The 17,736-nt window shown below is 38.4% G+C and overlaps 5 protein-coding genes across 7 annotated transcripts; 3 read left to right on the top strand and 2 right to left on the bottom strand.

Annotated features, from left to right (window-relative positions):
* Positions 1-262: 262 nt before the first annotated feature.
* LOC124183716 (protein dispatched) lies at positions 263-6,518 on the top strand. Its single transcript, XM_046572585.1, has 9 exons — positions 263-973; positions 1,479-1,616; positions 1,691-2,383; positions 2,465-2,852; positions 2,943-3,532; positions 3,616-4,179; positions 4,282-4,582; positions 4,665-4,965; positions 5,049-6,518. The coding sequence occupies exons 1-9, from the start codon at positions 836-838 to the stop codon at positions 5,404-5,406; spliced, it is 3,471 nt and encodes a 1,156-aa protein (XP_046428541.1). The 5' UTR covers positions 263-835; the 3' UTR covers positions 5,407-6,518.
* A 255-nt stretch (positions 6,519-6,773) lies between these two features.
* LOC124183719 (targeting protein for Xklp2 homolog) lies at positions 6,774-12,535 on the bottom strand. Of its 3 annotated transcripts, XM_046572590.1 has the most exons (8): positions 8,863-9,354; positions 8,607-8,694; positions 8,406-8,538; positions 8,247-8,342; positions 7,984-8,163; positions 7,738-7,896; positions 7,441-7,619; positions 6,774-7,363 (listed from the first exon to the last, which is right to left on the bottom strand). In XM_046572590.1, exons 1-7 carry the CDS (start codon positions 8,987-8,989, stop codon positions 7,446-7,448), a joined length of 957 nt encoding a protein of 318 aa, XP_046428546.1. In that variant the 5' UTR covers positions 8,990-9,354; the 3' UTR covers positions 6,774-7,363; positions 7,441-7,445. The 3 variants fall into 3 exon arrangements, with proteins under 3 accessions (XP_046428546.1, XP_046428547.1, XP_046428545.1); XM_046572591.1 differs by lacking the exons at positions 7,984-8,163; positions 8,247-8,342; positions 8,406-8,538; positions 8,607-8,694; positions 8,863-9,354 and adding exons at positions 11,528-11,707; positions 11,791-11,886; positions 11,950-12,082; positions 12,151-12,238; positions 12,407-12,535 and having other exon boundaries at positions 6,774-7,619; XM_046572589.1 differs by having other exon boundaries at positions 6,774-7,619.
* Positions 10,700-11,361, top strand: LOC124183722 (prefoldin subunit 2-like). Its single transcript, XM_046572595.1, has 3 exons — positions 10,700-10,863; positions 10,945-11,068; positions 11,151-11,361. Exons 1-3 carry the CDS (start codon positions 10,715-10,717, stop codon positions 11,328-11,330), a joined length of 453 nt encoding a protein of 150 aa, XP_046428551.1. The 5' UTR covers positions 10,700-10,714; the 3' UTR covers positions 11,331-11,361.
* A 1,631-nt stretch (positions 12,536-14,166) lies between the features above and the next one.
* LOC124183721 (prefoldin subunit 2-like) lies at positions 14,167-14,899 on the top strand. Its single transcript, XM_046572593.1, has 3 exons — positions 14,167-14,401; positions 14,483-14,606; positions 14,689-14,899. Exons 1-3 carry the CDS (start codon positions 14,253-14,255, stop codon positions 14,866-14,868), a joined length of 453 nt encoding a protein of 150 aa, XP_046428549.1. The 5' UTR covers positions 14,167-14,252; the 3' UTR covers positions 14,869-14,899.
* A 184-nt stretch (positions 14,900-15,083) lies between these two features.
* On the bottom strand, positions 15,084-17,350 carry LOC124183720 (GTP:AMP phosphotransferase AK3, mitochondrial). The gene is made up of 4 exons (XM_046572592.1): positions 16,968-17,350; positions 16,192-16,311; positions 15,753-15,925; positions 15,084-15,653 (listed from the first exon to the last, which is right to left on the bottom strand). The coding sequence occupies exons 1-4, from the start codon at positions 17,137-17,139 to the stop codon at positions 15,444-15,446; spliced, it is 675 nt and encodes a 224-aa protein (XP_046428548.1). The 5' UTR covers positions 17,140-17,350; the 3' UTR covers positions 15,084-15,443.
* Positions 17,351-17,736: the final 386 nt, after the last annotated feature.

The following is a 17,736-nucleotide window of genomic DNA, read 5'->3' as shown; positions in this document are numbered from 1 at the left end:
TATCAGAATTCCGAATTTTATTTTCGTTTACGTGGAAATACAAAAACGCGCAAACGAAAGTTGAAGGTATTTGTTATAATCGAGTTGCGCAAAAATGATTAAATTTGTCTACCGTTACCTCAAGTGCTTTATTACCGTTATGAAGTGGATTTTTGTAATTTCGTAGCCTGGTTTTCTGCGCATTGTAGGACATCAGTGCGCGTGTCGATTTTTCCCAATTCTCCCAGCGTCTCAAAAGCCGGGACAACAGAGAGAAAAACGCGCATGCGTCCGTTAATCCCGACAGTAGCTTAATAGTAGAAATGACGCTTTAACCTCGAATTTATTGGTCTCTGTCAGTATAAACAAAACACTCATTCCACGCCTATATACAGTGTATAATCCAAATTTCAAATACAAATGTAAACTCGGGGGTCTTGACGGTCAAAAAATTAACCGCATCGGCAATGATAATAAAAATTACCAAATCTCTGCCTCTCTGGAAAGGTCGTCGCGATTATTGGAAATTCTCAGTGTACATCGCGAACGGTGTTTTAACTAATGTCCTGAACCCAGATATTAATTGTAATTAAGATTGCGTTGGCTTTGTTTTCTGCTAGAGCGCAACAATTGTTATATTTAAAATTAAGAAATCAAATTTTAACTGTATATTACAGATTGATGCCAAATTTCAATTGTCTTAATCTCAACGGCGTGCTATCGGTATTGTACCTACATATACACGATATTTGCTCAATTTTCCATTAGCCCTTTATTATATAGTGCGTAGAAAACTAAATAACAATAACATTAAACTTGAAGCGTAACTCGAAAGGAAATATTCTTACGTACAATCATGGAAATATGGTGGTTTTCCCGTGTCGTGGCTTATCATCCCTACGCTATTCTTGCCGCTGTTTTCGTCTTCTCTTCAACTTGTTTGATAGTCCCGTTAACTACTAAAAAATTCCCGGACTTTTCCGACCCGCAATTAGTAAGTATAACAAGTTCTTTTCCGGATAAATAATCAATCTCATCGCGTACAATTATTTATATAATCATTGTCTATTTATATGTGTGGCCAAGCTTTCATATGCAACAGGGGAATCCCATGATTACAATTTCAATGCACTTTTTCTTGAACCATGAATAATGTATTTACTAGATTGCTTATATTATAGATTGATGAATGTATTGAAGATTTCATAATTTACTTTAAACCTTTTTCATTTTATAGAATGTAACTAGCCGGATTTCGTGCTTCATCGTTAGTTTTATGCTCATTCGCAATGGTCACGAATTCGAATTTCCAATTTTCATTTTTTTTTTTGGTTGAATTGATAGTTTAATAAATAGACGGCATTTTTTTAAACATCAATCGCGCGGGAAATTACCTGGTCAGCAGTGCAATTTTCGTCAAGTATAAGTCATAGAAATTATGGTATATTTCAATAAATTCAGTAAATACTAGTTTATTAACATAATAATAAACTTCACAGGGTTTCGAAGCTCGAGGAACAGTCTTGGCATCGAGATTAACAACATGGCAAAATTTGATAGAAGCAATTAGGCCTCGAGGAAGTCTCATTGCAAACCCTCTGGAATATTATCATCATATTTTGCAATCAATGAGCCTAGTAAGTTATTACTATCTTATCATTGTTATTATTGATGCACGTGAAGAAGTAACAAAGTATTATCTTGTTAATAGAATGAAACTAGTTTGATGACTCACAACACAACTACCCAGATAACTGTGGATAAGAAGAATCGTAAAAAGGGTAAAAGAAAGGGTAAAAAATATGGGAAGAATAAAAAAAATACAGATACGGAGGAGGAAGGTGTGAAAAAAGACAAATGGACAGAGCTGATGGAGTTGAAAGAAAATCAGAGTTTCCGTTTGGAGAATCCAGAGACTATAAGGAATCACGCCCACTTTGATAGCGACGGTTTCTTTTGTAATTCCCCGACCGCAGCCTATGCTCGTATTGTCCTCAGATCTGTTTCTGGTACCGAAAACTTATGGTCTCTGGAAGGAATACTGGCTCAATGTCACATTGACGCTGCGCTTCGCGCCAACAACGAATTTCCAGCCTTGTGTCAAATTCAACTCCAAAGCCAGCACGGTGATACAGAAAAAAAATGCTGCCGAAGCTGGTCACCAGCAAACTACGTGGCTTTACTGTCGAACAGAACCTCTTGTCTGGGTGTTACAGAAAGTGATTTGAACAGAGTAAAACTCTTGCTGAATAGGTGTGCTCATTTTTATCACAACCTTCAGCTTACTCCAGACTGCGCTGACGACCCCGATTGCCGAAGGCATGTGACCCCCGATTGCTATTTGCACAATGCTCCGTATCATCTACTCTATTATCTTCTTGATACCGAGTTTATACCCTCTTACGTAAGTATCTCGTCGTATACTTTTCCTTGAAAGTGCACTACTATTGGTATCTTTCACTGCGTCTTTCACTTTCATTTTCAGAATGGAACCACGTCACCTAAACTGAACACAACTCTAAATTCCGCCATGCTTTTCTTACCAATGGCTGCCAGTTCTGCCACTCTTGACTTTTATCGCGGACTAAACGAGGACGAATTAACTTACGGCAAATTCAAAGTACAGGGAATGCAGCTGGGGCTGAAGAGCACGCTCTTTGATCGCCTTTTGATTTCAGATTCTTGTCTGCTTCTCGCAGGCTTCGCATTCGTCACAGTTTGCATATGGGCGTATACCAGCTCAATTATACTAACGGTAACAACCATACTTGCCGTTCTCTTCAGTCTGGGCATATCGTACGCCTTTTATACTCTCGTTCTCCGAATAAATTTCTTCCCATTCATGAATTTGCTGGCTATTGTTGTCGCTGTTGGTAAGAATTCTATCTCAAACATCAAGCAATATTGTAACCTAAATGGGATTCTTCAGCCATTCAGATTGTAAATACACACAATGTTTTCAGGAATTGGGGCCGACGATGCCTTCATTTATTGCAAAGTATGGGAATGCGGGAAGCAGAAGAAATTGACTGGCGGTGGACTGGTCAGTCTGGTCCAAGAAACGATGAAGCATGCCGTTCCGTCTATGCTGGTCACCTCACTGACTACAGCAGTTGCTTTTTTTGCCTCTATAGTCAGCAACGTTACGGCCATAAATTGCTTCAGTTTATTTTCTGGAATGACCGTGATAGCCAATTTCCTTTTGATGGTGACCTGGTTACCGGCAAGCGTTGTTGTCTCCGAACACTGTCACCTCACCTTATTATCGCCAGCCAATTTCATTGTGAGGAAAATCTACCGCCCCCTCAGGCTTTTCCTTGGCAAAGTAGCCACTGATTTTGGCAAAGTACTTTCCAGAATCGCTATCGAGTTCAGATGGTTGTGGCTAGTGATTTGCGGATCCACAGCTGTTGCTGCCAGTCTAGTTGTCTTCCGATATCCAGGCCTACAGCTGCCAGATTCCCCTGATTTCCAACTGTTCGATAGTTCTCACCTCTTCGAAAAGTATGACTTGGTTTTCTCGCAACGCTTCTGGTTCGAAAAGCTAGAACTGGTAAGCAAATATCATGACATGATTTCAGTTTGTTTGAAAATTAACAGCAAGTTTTATCTAACTATCAGTATTGCAATCCTCAGGGAGACGGCGGCGAAGTTTTGCCATTGAGATTTGTGTGGGGAGTGAAACCGGTGGATAATGGGAACTACTTGGATCCAGGAGCAAGAGGAACATTGGAATGGGATGAGACCTTTGACGTGTCGAGTAAGAAGTCGCAGCTCTGGCTGCTGCAATTCTGTCGTAGTCTCAGAATGCAGCCGTTTTATCGAAGTACTTTGGGTCCCTTACTCCCAAACTGCTTTATCGAATCGCTAAAGGCTTTCATGCAGCGGCGTTGTGTGGACCCCATAGATCTCCAAATAGATCGAGCCCCGTGCTGCGAGAACAGTACTTTTCCCTACTCACCATCTGTCTTGGAACATTGCGCAGCTGAAGCAAACGCTGATTTATATCGCACACCCTCTTACCTTTGGGGAGGGGAATCTTCCACTTTGGCAGGACTGAAGTTCCTCAAAGAAGACGTACACCTCACTTTGAATAACACCCAACGGCCTCAACCCAAAATCAAGGCCCTGATCATCGAATATGACAGCAATTTCACGTACAGTCTCTCATTCACAGAAATGGATCAATTTTACCGTCAGGTAAAGCTTAATCAAACTAGAAGTAAAAAGAAGAGAAAAATACTGAAACATGCGACGACAAGGATTGTCCACTCATATTCTGGCATCATTATTTATTCACAGGTTGAAAGCTGGATGAAGGAGCAACTGCTGAAGGCACCATCCGGAATGCGAGGTGGTTGGTTCATCAGTAGACTAGAATTTTACGAACTTCAACGCACTCTTTACGAGGGTACGCTATGGGCTATGGGAGTATCGATGATCTTAGCATTGGTGGTGCTAGCGCTAGTCACGCTCAATATTCTGGTCAGTTTGTACGCGATTGTTGCAATTGGAGCGGCGATAGTCGTCACAGTCGCATATCTTATTCTGGCTGGGTGGAGGTTGAACGTTCTCGAAAGTGTTGCGGTGTCCACAGCAATTGGTGAACAAAACTTTAATCATCTCATTACGTTTTTGGAGCCAGTTTCCTTTTCCCCATTTTACCCTGAATTCATTCCACGCAGGTCTCGCGGTTGACTTCAGTCTGCACTATAGCGTCAGCTACAGAGCTTCCACCTCCGAGGATAGAGTTGATCGGGTCAAAACAGCACTCGAGCAAATGGGAGGACCAACGCTCATGGCAGCTGTGACTAGTGGAGCTGCTGGCGCACTTATGCTTCCGTCGCAAGTCTTGGCTTACATACAAATCGGATTTTTTCTCGTCGTCGTAATGACTGTGAGCTGGACTTACGCTACCCTATTTCTCTGCCCAATTCTGGCTGTAATTGGACCGTCGCAAGGCTTTGCCCAGTACCAGTATCCGAGGTACGTGAATCTCGTCGGTGAAATCTGAAAAGGTGCGAGGTACTATCGAATTTGATCTTCTGGAGATAAAAATGTTTTTCCAGATTTTCGGCATCCTGGTTCCGTTCAAGGTTTCGTAAGGAGACAGAAGAGACTACGACTGGCGTCATGGGGAACCGTAAAGCCAAGGAACAGACCAGGAAACAAAACAGGGAGCGAGAGCGTGAACGGGAAAGGGAGCGCAAAAAAGGCCGAGGGATGCTGTCGGAATCTACACTTAGCACGTCGAGCACCGTTTGCCAGTTTCATTGTGGCGAGCTGGAAGTCCTTGCTGGGAGAGGACCGCCATCTTCATCGTTGCCACCTTCTCCATCCTCGACTCTGTTGTATCTCGAGCCTTCGCAATCGGGTCCCTCGACAGGTAGAAATAACAAGCGAAAACCGAACAACGAACTCGACTAAGAGGTGTATATGTGTCTTTCTGAATTCTGCAATCTTCTGCTGTTCAAATGGTAAGTAAATAAGAGTCTACCTAAAGTATTAAAGCTTACTGATGATTCAATGTCGTGAACGAATTGATGGACAGCTGATAAAAAAATTGGTGATTGTATCGTGTAATGCTAATTGTGTATACGTATGTGATGGTAAAGATGTTGCGGAAAAAACATCGATGTACCTAACGGATAAATATAATTAATGTATCGAGTCTTTGTTGGCCGTGATCTCAAGGCTGAGGATATTAATATAAACAAGATTGTTGTTACACTGACTGTAGATTCAGGTGGGATTTTATTAATAGATTGAAAGTTGAATCATTGTGAAAAATACAAACTCAAGTTGTAGACAACTTGAATCCAACTGAAAACTACTGGATTCTAGAGAAAACATCTGAATGACTTAAATTATAATAAGAATTACATATTCTTGGCCTGAAACAAATTTTTATGAAGTGAGATGTAGGTGCAGCTTAACGTTAAATTTTCCAAGTGTGTATATATGTGTATATATATGTGTATATGTATATGTGTATATTATGTATATACATGCATATGCACAGAGATATGATATAACTTGAGTTATTACTACATGTTGTTATATGATCGTATGTATATATGTATACTATATTGATATTATTTTACTGCGACGTTACGTATACTTCGTAGATTATGGTGACGAGTCATTGCGAAAATTGCCAATACTTTTAAAACGACACTCTGAAGTAGTCCACTTATGTTCCTAATTTAAACGGTGTAACAAGCCATATGATATTGAAACGGGTATTCATACCTTAATAATACAATGTATTTTCAAAGGACTGGTGAATGTATTCTATATCAGTATTCAAGTAACACAATTTGCATGTGATGATGATAACGATTGCCTTTGATACAGTGACGTCTTACAGAGCCCAGTTTAATTTTACCTGTTTTTAGATATTTCAAGAGAGCGTTATGCCTTCTCTGAATAAACTTATACCTCGTGAGAAATTTCATTTGTGATATAGCAGTGCTTTGAGAAGCCCTACAAACGTGTATCAAGTAAATATCATAACGATAAAGCTATGTTAATTTAAACTATTGTATGCATCTCATACATATCAAACTTTTTAGTTTAGACATGATCCATTGGCACCTCATTTTCTACGCCGGTGATCGTTTTGTTTCTTAATTTTTACTCGAATGGTCCGCAAAGTATTATTAGTAGTAATATCATCGTACAGAATATTTGGCAGTTATATTTCATTGCTTGGATATTATAGGTATTGTCTCTCTGAGAAGCTCAAAAACCATCGAGTTTAATTTATTTCATAATTATTTTTATACAGCTAGTATATACTATTCACTTAAACATACATACTTTTATTGCTAGATAAGTATATGCTTATCAGTTTTGTAGATTTAAGTAGTAACAAAAATCGGCAATCCAGGCATAGATCAGTGGAGGAATTATTTACTGTGAAACTTTTTGATTATATATTTACTACCTAGATCTCGATGGCCCAGTAGGAACACAAAAAAAGCAAAATCAACACGGAAAATTAACAGTATTACCACTTTTTTTTTTCGCTTTCTACACGTCGGGTAAACTACCTTAGTGTTTGTCATTCCGTTCGTAAAACCGTATACTCGTAATTAAATACCGGTCAATATATTGAAGAATCTTATTGAAGACAGGTTGAACGACAATAAAACTGGTTACCCTCAAATGTTTTATTTCGTTGTGCATAATTATTAAAAAATGACGACAATTTACCAAGTTATCGCTGATATTCTTGGAGGTATCTGTGGTTAACGAGTCACCAAAGAAGAATGCTAGGAAGAAGGTTGGTGACTTGTACAACTAAACGTTAATCTTACTGTTATGAAGAATTGATCCAAGATTTACGTAATATTTATTATTATTATATATTATGATTACACTAGGATATTAGGTACAGTAGTCTTTATTATTATGTTAATTACAAATAATTAATAATGCAAAGAAAAAAAATTGTAGAACAGTTAGCGCCGCTGTCGTTTAATTACGGCCGGAGTGATTGGCTCAGTCAGAGGACGCTTAGCTACCTGGGCTACTTGTACACTTTTAAAATATCGAATCGGCTGAGCTTTTGGCACCATTTTCTTCCTCATTTTTAGGATCTCTTCTTCCTCCCGTTTTTTCAGCGCAGCTTCCTTCTTCAAATCACAAAATGCAAAGTAATGAACACATCTCTTTGAAATTCTGATTAGCAGTGTTTTTACTACTTTTTAGAAAAATCTTACCATGCAACAGTCAAATGATTTTTTGACTTACCAATTGTTTCAGCTCTGCTTCTAGCTGCTCCTTATTCTTCAAATAATTGTCAAAAATCTTTCTTTCTTTTGCTCTTTGTTCAGAATTGAGAATGGGCGATGATGGCAGCATTAGAGGTTGCTTTGGCACTATCGGTTTGAAGGGAGGTCGCCGCAGGACCTTAACATATACGATTCAAACAGTACACCACAGTCAGTTTTCCTTTTGTGATTATTATTTATAACTATGATTTCCCCTGACTGATACCTTAGGTGATCTTGCTCTGAATTTTGGCGGTGCTGAATCCGAGTTCTCCGTAGCACATTTATGTTTTAATTTGGAATTTATAGTCATGTCAGTTGTATTGGTATTAATTGATATTTTTTGCAAGAATTTCGGAACTGGGTTAGCTCGAAATTTTCGCGCATCTTTTTCTGCTTGTAACACCTGAGAACGTACCCAAGACATACATGTCGGTTAATTTCCAACATCAAGAATCGCTCCTTAAATTCAACATCTAGAATACATACCGTCTTAATACGCTCAATTTTTCGCTGCTGAAGCTGCTTGTTGCGCTCATCAAAGCTAAAAGGTTGCATCTTTATACCGGTTTTCTGTTTATCGAGCTGTGCAATAGAAGAAACAACGAACTTTACCATTTTTGAATTAAGTATATAATCTTAACTTACATTTGGTGCAGCCTGAGGCTTGCTATTCACCCTCCATGGGAAAGGCTCGAGACCTTGAACGCGAAATGGGGTGCTTGTGATAATTTTTTCCTGTTCTTTGGTGGGATTCTTCAGCCCTATCTTTTCTAACGGTCTAAAAAAAATGAGCATATAGCTATACTACATTTTCGAATTCATGTTTAATCAAACTTTTCATCTCACCTTATAAAATCGTCCGAAACGTCATTGGGCAGTGTCTGATAATGTTTATTAGTCAGTTGCTTCGATGAAAGGTCTTGATTTCTGCGATCTACGTTTTAGTAAATATAAGATAAAAAGTATAAGATTTAACGTCACATAATAGCAGAATTTATAGTTTACACGGGAAAATAAAACATTGATTATATTATTATTTGTTTATGTAACAGCTGTACTGTAAAATATCGTTGTAGCTCAAACTAGGCACAACCATGGTTACCAAAAAATGAATCCTTTGCCTCTGGGATGTTATCAGCAAAGGAGATATACTGCGGTGACTCGATAGAGTCGTAAGTGCTTGCAAATAGAGAAAAGTGGGTATCGCTTGACGAAGCCATAATTTCCATAGTCTTGAAATTTTGTTTCACAAAGAAACAGCTAAATGAGTACTGTTAAAATCAATGATTGATTACTCCAATAACGGGTTGATCGATAAAATTGATTTTTGGCAATAATCTTATAATTTCATAGAATTGATCGGTTGAACAGAATATACTGAGCAAAATTATGAGTACACTATTACAGAATAGGTTCACTATTCAAGAATACAATATTAGGTGCTGATGATGGTGAGGATTCAGTAATACTAAATTTGAAATATAACTGATGCTGGTCACTTCAACACAGACAATGGATTTCAAAGTGTTTGCCTTCCATCAAGTCTGGACAAAAGGTCGTAGACTTTGCAGAGGGAACCAGAGACAATAACAAATGTTTATGGTTTGGTGTGTGTGACACATGTATTTAAATGAGGCAACAGGTACATCGTATACTTATGGGTACACTACTAAAAGTGTGATTAATATTTATCTGAAAGCTTACTGAAAATAGTACAAATGCCTACAATAAAACGGCTAAATTGAACCCTAATAAAAGCAGTGACGATCGAGCCACACGCAATATACATACGATAATTTACAAGATTTTTGGTACGAAAAATTTCTGATCATCCTACTCTGAAACAGTACAAAACCGAATTCAAAACACCAGAAACAATTAGAGTTAGAAACTGTGAAGAGCATTCAATGGGTTGTGAAAGAAACCGCATTGATTGTATATCTTGCTGAAACAGTTTGTGCTACAACTTTTTGGTGGACATTTCAAAATGACTTCGAAATAAGAAAAAAGGTATGAGTGTAATGATTATGGGACAATTGAATTTTTTCATAAACTAAATTACAATGTTCAGTATCTATAATAATCATATGTGGCATAATATAGGGTATGGAAATTAATAATACGGATTTTTTCTCATTTATTATTAGCTCACATTTTTGAGCTAATAAATTTTTCATAAAATGATTTGCTGGGGTTTTCTTTATTCATAACATGGATAACAATTGGGTAGTAGAGATGGTAAGCCCATATATGTGTGACCATGCGCGTCACGTATCTCGGATCATATCAGTAGTTTCATTTCTCACATTTCCCGCCATCCAAGCATTCTGATTGGTTGACCAAACTTTTGAAACTAATTAGAATGCTTGGAAATGTGAAAAGTGAAATTACAATCGAACCGAAGTTCCCTATGGGTCTAAGCCCGAAATAACGATCCTATTTGATAAGTTGGCCCACGCTGTCTAGGCAGTGGCAAAGGTACTAAACTTGGCCTCAAAGCGCTTGCTCTACAAAAAATTTGGAGTGTAGTGTAAACGTATTCATGGTGTAAGTATACAAGGTGTACTCTTGTGCATCTACCGCTGCTACGGCCATTGAGAATGTGCCCCCACTAACGTCATTTACATTTAACTACAATTGTGTGACGTCACGTGGGAGCTTATTACGTGATTTTGTTACTGCGCATCTCTGTTTATAGCACTCCTTACATAACTCGCACCATAGTTCCAATTGTCATCAAAGAATCACGCATGCGCCAGACAATCGGACAGTATCGGTTGAAGTCAAGTTCAAATGGTAAGCGAGAAATCTTAGATATCGATGTGCCGTGAAAAAGTCGTTGCTTCAACCGAGAGGGGTCGTCCGCACCGTGATCCTCCATTATTGTTTAAAGTGTTCAGAGCAGTTCAGAGAGCTGAGTAAGACTGAAAAATCGCGTGAACGAATCTCCAAATATGTCGAGTGACAAGAAAGCTGGAAAATCCTCGATCAGAGGTGGAAAATCTAACGAAGAAATATTCGCCGGTTTTCAAACTCTGCGTAACGAGCAGAGGGTGATGGCAAATAAGCTGTCAGAAATGGAAATGGAGATGAACGAGCATAAGTACGAGTCAACTATTTTTGACATAACCTAATAAACGCAGATTTATTCCCTGAATATTAATTCGACAGAGCATTATTTCAGGATCGTTATCGACACTTTGAAAAATGTCGATCCCTCCCGAAAATGCTACAGAATGATCGGCGGCATTTTGTGTGAACGTACAGTCCAGGAAATCACGCCAACGTTAATATCCAACAAAGAGCAGGTTAGGTCGCCACCGCGTAGCGATAAAAGACATTGGATAAAGGAAAAATAATAGCTTTACTGAAATTCTTTGTATTTTTCAGTTAGCCAAGGTGATAGATGCACTGAACGAGCAGCTCGCAAAGAAGGGGCATGAAATAAACGAGTATAAAGAAAAACACAACATCAGAATTCGTGGTCAGGATGAACTGCAACAACCGGAAGAAGATGACTCGAAACAAGCCAAGAGAAATGCAATAGTTGTTAACCCAATCGAAGTCTGATGCTAATAATTATATTCTGATCTTAACATAACTTCCCATACTGTTCTTTTCTGAACTCAACGTGTATTATTATTTTTTATTGGATATAAAGAAAGAGAAAAATCTAATACCTTAACATATGCGATTCAAACAGAACACCACAGTCAGTTTTCCTTTTGTGATTATTAATTATAACTGTGATTTCCCCTGACTGATACCTTAGGTGATCTTGCTCTGAATTTTGGCGGTGCTAAATCAGAGTTCTCTGTAGCACATTTATGTTTTAAATTGGAATTTATAGTCATGTCAGCTGTATTGGTGTTAATTGATATTTTTTGCAAGAATTTCGGAACTGGGTTAGCTCGAAATTTTCGCGCATCTTTTTCTGCTTGTAACACCTGAGAACGTACCCAAGACATACATGTCGGTTAATTTCCAACATCAAGAATCGCTCCTTAAATTCAACATCTAGAATACATACCGTCTTAATACGCTCAATTTTTCGCTGCTGAAGCTGCTTGTTGCGCTCATCAAAGCTAAAGGGTTGCATCTTTATACCGGTTTTCTGTTTATCGAGCTGTGCAATAGAAGAAACAACAAACTTTACCATTTTTGAATTAAGTATATAATCTTAACTTACATTTGGTGCAGCCTGAGGCTTGCTATTCACCCTCCATGGGAAAGGCTCTAGACCTTGAACGCGAAATGGGGTGCTTGTGATAATTTTTTCCTGTTCTTTGGTGGGATTCTTCAGCCCTATCTTTTCTAACGGTCTAAAAAAAATGAGCATATAGCTATACTACATTTTCGAATTCATGTTTTATCAAACTTTTCATCTCACCTTATAAAATCGTCCGAAACGTCAGTGGGCAGTGTCTGATAATGTTTATTAGTCAGTTGCTTCGATGAAAGGTCTTGATTTCTGCGATCTACGTTTTAGTAAATATAAGATAAAAAGTATAAGATTTAACGTCACATAATAGCAGAATTTATAGTTTACACGGGAAAATAAAATATCGATTATATTATTAATTGTTTATGTAACAGCTGTACTGTAAAATATCGTTGTAGCTCAAACTAGGCACAACCATGGTTACCAAAAAATGAATCCTTTGCCTCTGGGATGTTATCAGCAAAGGAGATATACTGCGGTGACTCGATAGAGTCGTATGTACTTGCAAATAGAGAAAAGTGGGTATCGCTTGACGAAGCCATAATTTCCATAGTTTTGAAATTTTATTTCACAAAGAAACAGCTAAATGAGTACTGTTAAAATCAATGTTTGATCACTCCAATAACGGGTTGATCGATAAAATTGATTTTTGGTAATAATCTTATAATTTCATGGAATTGATCGGTTGAACAGAATATACTGAGCAAAATTATGAGTACACTATTACAGAATAGGTTCACTATTCAAGAATACAATATTAGGTGCTGATGATGGTGAGGTTTCAGTAATACTGAATTTGAAATATAACTGATGCTGGTCACTTCAACACAGACAATGGATTTCAAAGTGTTTGCCTTCCATCAAGTTTGGACAAAAGGTCGTAGACTTTGCAGAGGGAACCAGAGACAATAACAAATGTTTATGGTTTGGTGTATGTGACACATGTATTTAAATGAGGCAACAGGTACATACATCGTATACTTATGGGTACACCACTAAAAGTGTGATTATTATTTATTTGAAAGCTTACTGAAAATAGTACAAATGCCTACAATAAAACGGCTAAATTGAACCCTAATAAAAGCAGTGACGATCGAGCCACACGCAATATATATACGATAATTTACAAGATTCTTGGTACGAAAAATTTCTGATCATCCTACTCTGAAACAGTACAAAAACCGAATTTAAAACACCAGAAACAATTAGAGTTAGAAACTGTGAAGAGCATTCAATGGGTTGTGAAAGAAACCGCAGATTGTATATCTTGTTGAAACAGTTTGTGCTACAACTTTTTGGTGCACATTTCAAAATGACTTCGAAATAAGAAAAAAGGTATGTGTGTAATGACTATGGGACAATTGAATTTTTTCATGAACTAAATTACAATGTTCAGTATCTATAATAATCATATGTGGCATAATATAGGGTATGGAAATTAATAATACGGATTTTTTCTCATTTATTATTAGCTCACATTTTTGAGCTAATAAATTTTTCATAAAATGATTTGCTGGGGTTTTCTTTATTCATAACATGGATAACAATTGGGTAGTAGAGATGGTAAGCCCATATATGTGTGACCATGCGCGTTCACGTATCTGGGATCATGTCAGTAGTTTCACTTTTCACATTTCCCGCCATCCAAGCATTCTGATTGGTTGACCAAACTTTTGAAACTAATTAGAATGCTTGGAAATGTGAAAAGTGAAATTACAATCGAACCGAAGTTCCCTATGGGTCTAAGCCCGAAATAACGATCCTATTTGATAAGTTGACCCACGCTGTCTAGGCAGTGGCAAAGGTACTAAACTTGGCCTCAATGCGCTTGCTCTACAAAAAATTTGGAGTGTAGTGTAAACGTATACATGGTGTAAGTATACAAGGTGTACTCTTGTGCATCTACCGCTGCTACGGCCATTGAGAATGTGCCCCCACTAACGTCATTTACATTAAACTACAATTGTGTGACGTCACGTGGGAGCTTATTACGTGATTTTGTTACTGCGCATCTCTGTTTATAGCACTCCTTACATAACTCGCACCATAGTTCCAATTGTCATCAAAGAATCACGCATGCGCCAGACAATCGGACAGTATCGGTTGAAGTCAAGTTCAAATGGTAAGCGAGAAATCTTAGATATCGATGTGTCGTGAAAAAGTCGTTGCTTCAACCGAGAGGGGTCGTCCGCACCGTGATCCTCCATTATTATTTGAAGTGTTCAGAGAGCTGAGTAAGACTGAAAAATCGCGTGAACGAATCTCCAAATATGGCGAGTGACAAGAAAGCTGGAAAATCCTCGATCAGAGGTGGAAAATCTAACGAAGAAATATTCGCCGGTTTTCAAACTCTGCGTAACGAGCAGAGGGTGATGGCAAATAAGCTGTCAGAAATGGAAATGGAGATGAACGAGCATAAGTACGAGTCAACTATTTTTGACATAACCTAATAAACGCAGATTTATTCCCTGAATATTAATTCGACAGAGCATTATTTCAGGATCGTTATCGACACTTTGAAAAATGTCGATCCCTCCCGAAAATGCTACAGAATGATCGGCGGCATTTTGTGTGAACGTACAGTCCAGGAAATCACGCCAACGTTAATATCCAACAAAGAGCAGGTTAGGTCGCCACCGCGTAGCGATAAAAGACATTGGATAAAGGAAAAATAATAGCTTTACTGAAATTCTTTGTATTTTTCAGTTAGCCAAGGTGATAGATGCACTGAACGAGCAGCTCGCAAAGAAGGGGCATGAAATAAACGAGTATAAAGAAAAACACAACATCAGAATTCGTGGTCAGGATGAACTGCAACAACCGGAAGAAGATGACTCGAAACAAGCCAAGAGAAATGCAATAGTTGTTAACCCAATCGAAGTCTGATGCTAATAATTATATTCTGATCTTAACATAACTTCCCATACTGTTCTTTTCTGAACTCAACGTGTATTATGATTTTTTATTGGATATGAAGAAAGAGAAAAATCTAATTCAGATGTTTGCTAACGAGTTTATCAAATTAGTTTGTGGGTTCTTTTCCAAATATTTTTATATTACCGTTCGGTTGTATTTGGAAACCCAAATTACACATTTCAAAATATTGTCCAGCACTTTTAATTGCGTAATTTTCATAATCTATACAATGTACATAATAACATGAGAGACAGTGAAAATTTTTACATAGTATTACAGGCTAGCTGAGACGTGTAGCATTGAAGTCTGAAGTATTATTTGTCATATTTTTGTGGATAGGTTTTATACTTTTATACTCAATTAGTTTCCCTAAATTTTGATATGTTGAGTGCAAACAGATGATAATTACTACAAAAAAATTGACACCATAAACATAAAAGCTATGGCAAATATGAATTTGATAAATTGAATTCGCCTATCTAATACCTCGTACGATTAATAAATTAATATAAAACACCTCTGGCAGATAAATAAAAAAAAAGTCATCAAGATGTAAATTTTGCTACGTAGTCCTTTATGCTCGGCCACATTTCGTCTGTAGTACTTCCATGAAAATCACTAAGGATCCCCGTTTTCCTATAATACTCAATAACTGGTTCAGTATTTTTAGCGTAATCGTTTAACCGTCGTTCTACAACTTCCCGCTTGTCGTCCGGTCTCTGTACCAACGGTTCTCCAGTTACGTCATCTTTTCCCTGTAGGGCAGAAAGAAAAAAAATGGCGGGAAATTGAAACAGAATACGGTAACAATTGAAGTGTTCGATCGGCAATCATCGTTATTTGATAATACTCACCGACACTTTTGGTTCGTTGAAACCGATATTATAAACTCTTCCGCTAGGTAAGTGAACCCACCGACCCTCCACCCTCTTTAATATAACATCATGAGGTACGACGAGATTGATGACTATATTCACAGGATATAGTTGTTGTAATCGTTCTGCTTGGGCCACCGTTCGTGGGAAACCTGTGCCAAGTCTTGACTTAGATAATAATATATCATTGGCGTTATTGCGAAGGGTAAAGCTCAACGTCGCGACGATAGTCTACAACTTGGCCCCGCGCACTGACGCGCTACTTCCCAGCGAAAATCGGAGCCAAAAAACGGCGAAAAGACGTCCAAATGGCTTTAAATTTTTGAAAATGCGTCTCATGGCCTTCGAAGATGTCTTTCAGAAGACAAAATTTGTCGCATTGGTCATGTTTTTGCAGCCTTTTGGTTGATATACTCACCGTCCAGTAACCAATTTTTTTTATCCAGACTTTCGACTTCTTTACCGATCAGGACAATCATGGTTTCATCCGGTACGAGATCGCCTTTGCTTAAGTATTTACTTACTTCCAAACCCAATTCTAGAAAAGATCATAATAATCATGGTGTATCACCAAATACGTATTTTGGGATGAATGACGAATCCGCGCGAAAGTGATCTAGTGTTAATCATCGCCGCAAATACAATACCAATTCGTTTTCCTTTTCATGGGTTCTTATTTACAATTAGGTATGCTCATAATTATATATAGTTTCACCACAGTTACGACAAGAATATTTTGGTAACTGGTATTAGTGTACAATGGTAAGTCTGATTATTGTTACGTAATATAAGGAAACAGAAAAATAGTATTGTAAGGTAGGGGCATTCATAGGTATATATATTTTCACGAACGCTGAGTGATGCAATCTGTGACGAAACTTGTGACAGTTATCGACATCTTCAACAATAATGTTTTGATATGTTCGTTACTCTTATTTATCAGCGCTTATCGTAAAAGTTCGATAATTCTAAATAATGAATGCGCTTATGTAAGTAAAACAAATAGTATATGTATGGGATATGTATGTATGTTTGGATGCGTAATGGTTCAAAGAGCAATTAACGATGGAAAACAACGTTGAATAGACTGTTCTACCGGAAAAATCGTTCTCTTCCTTTTTCTTGTCGCGTTTTACTGTGGGTGAATTTTTATTTATTGATTGATATTATTGTTTGTTTCCATATATTCAATACCCGTCTTCTGCATAATGTGTCGCCGCAAAATATCCCCGCTCGAAACGTGGGTGACGTTGAAACTTTTCACGATGCGAGATGATACCGTGCCCTTTCCGGAGGCCGGGGCCCCAAGAATGACGGCCCTGAAGGCTGCACCAATAGCCCTTCGAGCTGTCGTGGCTGACGTCATCCTTCTCTGCCGCTCGATGGTTAGCCTTGAATCGTCACCGAAATTGCAACAGTTGCTCTGATGCGCCGACCAGACTCAATGCGCTTACTGACGAAGCGCAGCAGTCTTACTACAAGGTTCTACGAATGATTGCTAGTACGTTATCATTAGGATATGTAACACGTTCAAGCGACCCTTGATCCATGGTAGTGGCAGTCAGCAAACTGCGCGCTCGTATCTCCCCCGCAACCGATGAGGTATACACGCGCTGTGCGTAACTATGTGCGCGAAGCTTGAACTCACGTGGTTCGGACACGCACGTGGTTGAGCGACGGTGCTCGCAAGCAATCAGCGCAGCGTGGGCTGGGCCCAAGGCTAAATGGAGGGGATAGAGAACGGTTCCTGCGATCTGATTGGTGCGCCGTGCTCATTCTTCAATAGCCTCGCTTAGGGGATAGTCGGATTTGAGGTTACGTCTGGGTTTGTTATCGGGGTAAGCGTAGGGTAAGGGGTTTGAAAATAAGACGAACTTTTGCGTAACTTGTACATATGGTATTTATTTCCTCAAAGGCATAACATTTGCCTGGAATTAATAGGTTCCGAGTCCATTTTAAATAG

This window comes from Neodiprion fabricii, chromosome 5 (genome assembly GCF_021155785.1).
Source record: "Neodiprion fabricii isolate iyNeoFabr1 chromosome 5, iyNeoFabr1.1, whole genome shotgun sequence".
Classification (NCBI taxonomy): Eukaryota; Metazoa; Arthropoda; class Insecta; order Hymenoptera; family Diprionidae; genus Neodiprion; species Neodiprion fabricii.
The sequence above is the reverse complement of the archived record's forward strand: the minus strand, read 5'-3'. Positions and strand labels throughout refer to the sequence as shown.

What these genes read in the sequence shown, in the direction of transcription:
- LOC124183721 (XM_046572593.1), top strand. Translation starts at nt 14,253, where the DNA reads ATGGCGAGTGACAAGAAAGCTGGAAAATCCTCGATCAGAGGTGGAAAA. An exon ending in ATGGAGATGAACGAGCATAA is followed by an intron (nt 14,402 to 14,482) that starts GTACGAGTCAAC and finishes GCATTATTTCAG; the next exon opens with GATCGTTATCGACACTTTGA. An exon ending in TAATATCCAACAAAGAGCAG is followed by an intron (nt 14,607 to 14,688) that starts GTTAGGTCGCCA and finishes TGTATTTTTCAG; the next exon opens with TTAGCCAAGGTGATAGATGC.
- LOC124183716 (XM_046572585.1), top strand. Translation starts at nt 836, where the DNA reads ATGGAAATATGGTGGTTTTCCCGTGTCGTGGCTTATCATCCCTACGCT. An exon ending in ACTTTTCCGACCCGCAATTA is followed by an intron (nt 974 to 1,478) that starts GTAAGTATAACA and finishes TAAACTTCACAG; the next exon opens with GGTTTCGAAGCTCGAGGAAC. An exon ending in TTTTGCAATCAATGAGCCTA is followed by an intron (nt 1,617 to 1,690) that starts GTAAGTTATTAC and finishes TCTTGTTAATAG; the next exon opens with AATGAAACTAGTTTGATGAC.
- LOC124183719 (XM_046572591.1), bottom strand. Translation starts at nt 12,533, where the DNA reads ATGGAAATTATGGCTTCGTCAAGCGATACCCACTTTTCTCTATTTGCA. An exon ending in GTTTCGGACGATTTTATAAG is followed by an intron (nt 12,083 to 12,150) that starts GTGAGATGAAAA and finishes CATTTTTTTTAG; the next exon opens with ACCGTTAGAAAAGATAGGGC. An exon ending in AAATTGAGCGTATTAAGACG is followed by an intron (nt 11,708 to 11,790) that starts GTATGTATTCTA and finishes GTACGTTCTCAG; the next exon opens with GTGTTACAAGCAGAAAAAGA.
- LOC124183722 (XM_046572595.1), top strand. Translation starts at nt 10,715, where the DNA reads ATGTCGAGTGACAAGAAAGCTGGAAAATCCTCGATCAGAGGTGGAAAA. An exon ending in ATGGAGATGAACGAGCATAA is followed by an intron (nt 10,864 to 10,944) that starts GTACGAGTCAAC and finishes GCATTATTTCAG; the next exon opens with GATCGTTATCGACACTTTGA. An exon ending in TAATATCCAACAAAGAGCAG is followed by an intron (nt 11,069 to 11,150) that starts GTTAGGTCGCCA and finishes TGTATTTTTCAG; the next exon opens with TTAGCCAAGGTGATAGATGC.
- LOC124183720 (XM_046572592.1), bottom strand. Translation starts at nt 17,139, where the DNA reads ATGACGTCAGCCACGACAGCTCGAAGGGCTATTGGTGCAGCCTTCAGG. An exon ending in ACACATTATGCAGAAGACGG is followed by an intron (nt 16,312 to 16,967) that starts GTATTGAATATA and finishes GATCTTTTCTAG; the next exon opens with AATTGGGTTTGGAAGTAAGT. An exon ending in AAAAAATTGGTTACTGGACG is followed by an intron (nt 15,926 to 16,191) that starts GTGAGTATATCA and finishes GACTTGGCACAG; the next exon opens with GTTTCCCACGAACGGTGGCC.